Below are 7,910 nucleotides of genomic sequence, written 5' to 3' on the forward strand. Positions count from 1 at the left end.
TGAAATACAAACAAAACATCGGTACATGTTAAAAACATGAATTTTATTCATCACGATTTCGAAGGGAGCAATGTTTTTTAAGGGCGGCAAAAAAGTCTTCGGTGGGATCTTTTCTTTGCTCACTATTTGGTTGTCGGTCGAAGGACCGTTTACCCCTTCTAAGATAGGGACGGCATATAATTTTTTGTCCCGGGCACGGTACGATACGACACTGTGAACATGTAAACAAACCGTCATTGGCTGTCAAATGATGCTCATTCGGAGAATTTTGTGAGGTTATGCCATGTTCGTGTAAAATCTAATATAATTAAGTTGGGCATAAACATGAACTAACCTCGCAAAAATGAACAAAACGAACTAATTTTGACAGCTATCAGTAGTTTGTTTATGTGTTCATTCTAATCTGCATACGTGTTAATAGATATGTAAACGAACCACTGATAGCTATCAAAGGATGAACTTGATTCTTTCGCTGTTCATTCGTGTCGTCATCGTGCAAAACCTAATTAGGTTTTTTACCATCACTGCTAACCTCAATCGGATGAACACATTTTGACAGTTCAGCGGTACTGTTCGTAAACAGACTTTTTTTGTTTGTCTGTTGACAAAATGGATGAGATCTTTTACGGTGCATATCAACCAAACAGAGTATTTAAAACATTTGTTCACGATTGGATACGGTTTGATTTTGAGATTTATTAAATAAAAGTAACTAGTTGCAAAGTGTATAGACGATTGTTTAAGATGTGTATTTTGATTTTTGTTTAAGCTTGTTTGTAAACAGTACCGCTGAACTGTCAAGGATGAATCTTTGTCCATTTGTGACGTCACGATAAAAGAAGATGATGTCACGAATAAACTTGTGATGAATAAATTTCATGTTTGACATTTGAATTAGGTTTTGCACGAACATTAGGTTTTTTACCGTCACTGCTAACCTCAATCGGATGAACACATTTTGACAATTCAGCGATACTATTTGTAAACAGACTTTTTTTTTTGTTTGTCTGTTGACAAACGGATGAGAACGTTCACGGTCCATATCGCCTAAACAGAGTTTCAAAACATTTGTTAACGATTCGTTTCAGAGATTTATTGAATAAAAGTAACTAGTTGTGAAGTGTAAATATGATTGTTTGAGATGTGTTCCTCGATTTTGTTTAAGCTTGTTTGTAAACAGTACTGCTGAACTGTCAAGGATGAATTCTTGTTCATTTGTGATGTCACGATAATCTAATAACATAACCTCACAAAAATGAACAAAATTAATCAATTTTGACAGCTATCAGTGGTTTGTTTATGTGTTCATTACGTTCATTCTAATTTGAATACGTGTTAATAGATATGTAAACAAACCACTGATAGCTGTCGAAAGGTGAACTTGATTCAACGGCAATTCATTGGTAGTTCATTCGAGTGGACAACCTAATTAGGTTTTGCACGATGACGACACAAATGAACTGCCGATGAATCAAGTTCATCTTTGACAGTTGCCGTGTACTTGTTTTGTTTTGCGACTGCAAGTTAAACATTGAAAAAATGACGAAAAAGTGCCTGTTAAAAACGTATTCCACAGTGAAAATAACTAAAAAGATTGCCCTGTATGTGTTTCCAGCATCAAGGAGCGATATATGTATGAATCTGTTGAGTGTGAGGCGACTTGCAATTTTTACATTTGAACGAAGAACTTCTGATGAACTTTTAAACTGTAAACAAGTACACGTCGACTGTCAAAAAAAGTTCATTCTGTTCATTTTTGTGAGTTTATGTCATGTTCGTGCAAAACCTAATAGTTTACAGTTTTGATAAGAAACACTTGAATAGAAATCAATATGCAAACAAACCACTGAGAGCTGTCGAATGACCTTCATTCAGCTGATATTGCGAAGATTATGTCATGTTCGGATAAAACCCACCCAAGAGGCACGATTGTCATCTGCATACAAGTCATCTTTTTTGGACTGTATTGATATAAAGAAATACTTTTTGACATGGAACCTGTTTTGCTGTTGTAACTTGTTCGTATGTTTTGCACATAATGTTGACATGCCAAGCATAAAGTGACACGATTTTACTTAAGCAACCAGCTATCAGGTACTTATCCAAACTTGAATGTTCAGGCGGAACATGTTCTGTTCTTTCAAGTAACTAGGAAGGGACTCGGAACTTCTACTGTTTCTTTAAGTTTCACGTATACTTTTGAGCAGCCATGCGTAGTTAACGTAGAACTAAAACGGATCATTCCGTGAACTTTAAAGTGGATTTTTCAAAACTGTTTAGAATTCGTAAAACCTATTTATTCCTCATCTTCAGGCCAAACCGATACAATTTTTTTCCATGTCAAGTATGTGGAATGTTACAACAAACTTTCAGAACATATTTTTAACCATCATCTTTCAAATGAAATGTCGTTCAGTCGAATTTCGATAAAAATTCTTTCTCTCATATTGTAATAATCTATCGATTTTGGTCATGAATATTAGTTACGTTACGATAATTCGACATTAATATAATTACGAACTTTTTTAACAGATTGAAGCTGAGTATCACTATGGATCGATTTTCATCATGATCGATTCTAGAAAGCTTCGTTGAAGTGTCGATACTGCACAATGTGCGTTCTTGGCACAAAAACGAAACTGATGAAGAAACGAAAGCTAGAATACTATGCTGCTGAAGCTACTCTGTTTCGCTTGTGTAGTCGACTGAACATGGATTTCATTTTCACAACGGGCAAGCAGGACTGAGAGTAACACTTGTTATGAGTCATTTTTGTTTGATTTGTGTAAAATAAAGTAACTATTTTGTACACTTTCCCTCGTCGCATCGCTAACTGATGTACAAATTCAGTTGAAATTTAAGCAATAATGCCACCAAAAGTAAAGTAAAAGTAAAGAAAGAGAATCGATTAAAGTTACGTAAAAACCACAAATATACAAAATTTATAAATGTACTCTAATTTGTGTTTGAAAAATGATTTTTTTCTTTAACTTTTGGAAGCTGGCAAGTCATTCCCCTCATTTTATATTCTTTAATTTTTAAGATGGAAACAATGATTCTGAGGTTTTTTAACGAAAATATTTCAAATGAAATGTAGAATGAAAATTCGCTCTCTTCTTCGAGAATGAAGTTTGCTAAATTGAATTTTTAATTAGTCATAGACTTAAACAGTACTATTAACCCCAATTAGAATAAATTCTGAAACATTAGGTACAACCAATTAATTGTCTTTTATTTATCAATATATTAAAAAAGCCACACTGCCTTAGCTCTAAGATGAGATGCCGAGGGCAACAGGAATCAATTACTTAAAAACAAAAAATTAAAATTCTCTACAAAACAGCTAAAAGCAATTCTGGTAGGTATGTTTTTCGACAACTTTGCCCAACTTCCCCTTTTGCATATAAGTATAATCTTTCAATTGCGAATCGCGGGTGAAATAAAAAAACAACAAAACCACCCAATCGCTGATTAAGCAGTTCAACCGAAGAAGCGTTGCGGAGGAAGACACATTTTCAATTCTCCGAAACTCCGGACGACAGGAGGTTCTCATTTATTTATCATCGCTCTGTTGACATTTTCGTTTCTGGGTAATAATTTTCAATTTGATATGACCGCAGCAGAGTTTGTGAGAAGAAAGGAGGAAGAAATTTGCGTTTGAACTATCACGTTGCGGGACACACACACAACCACTGGCATACGGGAGAAGTTTGCGGTTCGAAGTACGCCCGGCACAAGCAAGTAAATATTTAATCATTTCAATCAAATGTCAACACACAGTTGATGAAGGTAAACGGAAACGCGGGTTCGTATTTCCGATTAACCATCGGCTTAGAAGTTAGAATTATTTATGTTCGATGCCTGGAAACGTTAAGATGCCTTCGGTTCTTACCTCCAAAATTCCAGACTACGAAGTTCGTTGTGCATGTTGATACGTCCCTGGAGGCCATTGGAGAATTTGGCGCCACCCGGTTCTCTCCGAAGGTTCTCCAACCGTTCGAACAACTGCACGATATGAAAGTCGATGTTGGTATCGGGCACTCGAAGACTTTCTTCGGCCATTTCTCGACACTGAACACTATCCACTACGATACGATTGAAGTCAAGCCAAGAAAAAAAAACAATCCGAACACTTCGTTTGCGATTGCGGTCAATTAAGTTCAATTCAATACTTCGATCTCAATTAGCTGACGATTGGCGGTCCAGGGTCAGCAGGTCAACTCTTCGGTTGCAGTGCACTTTCCGTTTATGTTCACTCGTAAAATCCAGCACATGCTTGGTGGTAGTAGAAAATCATACACTGCTCCGAGATAGCACTTGTTGAATTTTGCACATCGATTCCCAGAGGAAAACTCCACGCCCGAGCGCGTCTCACCTTTTTGCTTTCAACAAGGCACACACCGGTTGATCTGCCAACACACGCGGGTTGCTACCGAACTACAACACCACACGCGACACACGCAGGAGTTGACTGACTGACTGAGCACACGGTAAAAAAGCACGTCCTCACCGATAGACGACACAAACGGGAATGGGCAAACGAAAAAACGGAGCAAGATATGCCGCCTCGTTCCTGGATGAGTGCAGCAGAGTAGCATATCCCGTTCCCGTTTGTGTTTGTGTGTTAGTGGTGGTGGTGGAGGCGATAGGGTGGAAGAAAGCAGAACGAAAAGATATGCACAAAATCATATGCTCTCGATGCCCGCCTCGATCGGTTATAGTTTTCATAAGCATACAGCCGATGCTGCCCGAAGTACTACTGCCGAACGTCGCCTGGCAGGACACCGAAGGTGACAAGCAGTTTATTTTGCAGCATTCATGCACGGACTATAAAGCATGCTTCTGTTGCGGTCGTTTGTTTGATTGTAAATATGATGAGGTAGGGTGGTTCCAGTTCCAGCACTCATTTTGCATAGTAGCTTCTAGAACCATAATAGAATTAATGTAGATTTTCTTGTTTGTAGCTAGCATGATTTTTTCAATGGACCTTGAAATGTTTAACTCCATTTAGTTCTATTAGAGTTTTCAGATAAGTTTAAATATCTTATATTAGTAAATCCATTCGAAGCATATTATGAGAACGTTTTTTTCCTGATTCAATATTGTTTTCCCCGCGCTGTACAAGAATGCCATTCAACAAGTAGTTAACCTCATTGCCCGATGGCGCTTCTATTACAAAAGATTTTGTTTTCATCGTGTTCTTAAACTAGCCTATTGTCAGAAAAAAAATCTTCAGATGTTCAGTGTCTGTTGGCTACAGATAAAATGTATTGTTCCATTACAAGATTTGAAACAAAGCGGATAAAACTAAAATTTTGACTAAATCGATTAATTAATTATTTATATGTCTTCCAGCATCAGGGACATCGTGGCCCTGGCAACATTTGTTTATTTTAGTACATATTTCCACACTGCTGTTATAAGTTGGAAAACAGAAGCACTCCAAATACCAAGCCTAAAAAAAAGGTGGAACGGTAACTTTGAGCTCAGCTGTTTTTCAACGAATCTCAATAAATTTTACACCCTCAAATTTTGTGAAGTTCGTAGATTGATTCAAAAACTTTGTAGGAGATGATTGGTAAAGAAAAACCCGATGTGCCCTATCTGCATTCCTATTTTCTTTTCTTTTGGCATCAACGTCGCATAGAAAATATTGAATACTTCAACTTTACCGAGTCATAACTTTGTTGTTAGTCAACCGATTTTCAAAATTTGATCACCATTGGAAAGGTACTACTTCGACAAATAAAATGCACTGAAAAAAACTAACAATAGGGTCTACCCAAAGAACTGTAGATAGATGACCTAAGAAAAGATGAGTATTTTTACAATGATCGTAAATATCTCGAAATTCAAAGCGATGACTTTACACATCATTCGATTGCTAGTGATACCAGCTACAATTTTCGCTCAACTACCATTCCTGCACAATCAAAAGAAAACATTAAAAAATCGATGAATTTATAAATATATTTGAATTTTTCATTATTTTTTCACATGTTTGTATATAACTCAAAAATTAAAGCGATGACATATATATTTTTTCGATTCAAAATATTAGAATCATTACCAGAAACAATGTATTGATGATCAAAATTATATATCCGTTCAAAGAATCTCGAAAAATTTGGTACAAATACAGAGAATTTCTATTATTGGGAAAATTTAAAAAAAAAAACAAATCAAAACTTTGAAATTTTATGTCATATATTTTTTTATTTTTTTAGTTGGAAATTTATTATGAACAAAATTTACAAAAAAACTGAAACTTGGATTTCACTGAAAATCTTAAAAATTTTGGTAAATATACCTAAACTATAAAAATAACTATGTTTTTGTACTGGACAAAAGATCTAACCAATTTTTATGCACAACCTAAACGGAATTGATAACTACTAAAATTAGGTTTTTTAGTTTTAGGTTTTCCGTTAAATCTCGAAAAAATCGGTAGAAGATCGGAAATTTCAAAATTTCTGATATATATTGCGTTCCAACGTTTCTGCAAATCAAAGTGAAAATATTGGAAACCGATTTGATTTCATCTGTTTCAAAGAGACGTAGAATTTGTTTTTTTAATAATAAAATAAATTTTGTAACAACACAAAAATTTTAAAATATTTCAATGGCTTTGTACAATAAGAAATAGAACGTAAAATTATATGAATTTCATATACTAACCCATGGCAAAAGAAATCAACTACAATTTAAAAAAAATTATTGCTTGATTTTTGCTTTACAAGCAATTAAGAACAAAAACATATATCTTAAATTTTCCGCTATTCTAAACAACATCAATTATAATCGGTAGAATATTAAAATTTAAATATCACAAACTTAGAATTATTTCGGAATGTATAGAATTCGAAAATTATTCGAATTTTCTATTGGTAAACAATTCAGAAAAAGTAGAATTCTGAGTTTAGCAGAAAAAAACACACGAAATTAAGTAAAACTTGTTTTTATCCACCTAGTTGTGTAATGATGCCATTCTCATATCTCTCTTATTCTCATATAAAAAATGTATTCTTCAAACAGTTTTGTTTGATTTTTGAAAAACATGAAAGCTAGTGTAACCTACAAAATGAAAAAGCAATGTCCTGACATTACATTCCTTTTGTGGAATTTGGCCTTTCTGTTTCAACCGATTCTTAGTGTACAGAGTCATTGCATGGCTAGTACTATGGATCCTACTCCTAAATTGGTTTCAACAAACTCTAAAAGATATTCAAAGATACCTATACGGAAAGAGAAAAATATAAATGCTAGAGCAAAAAATCTGATTTTTTTAGGAACACTCTAAGTTGCTCTTTAAAAACAGCTGTAACACTAAAACCGTTGCAGATACTACTATGGTGTCCTCAGCAAAGCTGCTCGATATGAGTTTATCTACAATTTTGCCGAAGAATGCAGTCCTATATCTCAATACATCCGGAAAATAAGTTTTGGATCACGTTAATAATAAGAGCCACCCTAATACCATGTACATCGACACATGGCTTATCTTCACTGATAATTTGTTTTGAAGACATCATAGCTCTAAAGTATAAGGTTAAGCCACAAATGTTTTTGTCCCCCTAAATTGTGGATCCGGACCACTGTGCAATGCAACTAAACTCGGAAATTTTAAAATTTCCGATCTTTTACCTATTTTTTGAAATTCTACGGCAAACCTAAATCGAAATCGGATTTTGAGTAGTTATCAATTGCGTTTGGGTTGTGCATAAAAATTGTTTAGATCTTTTGTCCAATTCAAAAATGTAACTATTTTTAGAGTTTTTGTAAATTTGGTTCATAATAAATAAAAAAATATATGTTTTGATTTGATTTTGTTTGGCAAAATTTCCCCAATAATAGAAATTCTCTGTATTTGTATCAAATTTCTTGAGATTCTTTGAACGGATATATAGTTT

General features: G+C 34.5%; 1 protein-coding gene across 1 annotated transcript in view; it reads right to left on the reverse strand.

Moving 5' to 3' along the window:
• Window positions 1-4,515, reverse strand: part of LOC131430325 (neurogenic protein big brain) — a 57,726-nt gene extending 53,211 nt beyond the window's left edge. The window contains exon 1 of the mRNA XM_058595207.1: window positions 3,893-4,515. Within this exon, the coding sequence (XP_058451190.1) occupies window positions 3,893-4,062 (170 nt within the window). The 5' untranslated portion in view covers window positions 4,063-4,515. The remainder of the gene's footprint in view (window positions 1-3,892) is intronic.
• Between the last annotated feature and the right edge of the window lie 3,395 nt (window positions 4,516-7,910).

The sequence above is a fragment of the Malaya genurostris genome, chromosome 2 (genome assembly GCF_030247185.1).
Source record: "Malaya genurostris strain Urasoe2022 chromosome 2, Malgen_1.1, whole genome shotgun sequence".
NCBI classification, from domain to species: domain Eukaryota; kingdom Metazoa; phylum Arthropoda; class Insecta; order Diptera; family Culicidae; genus Malaya; species Malaya genurostris.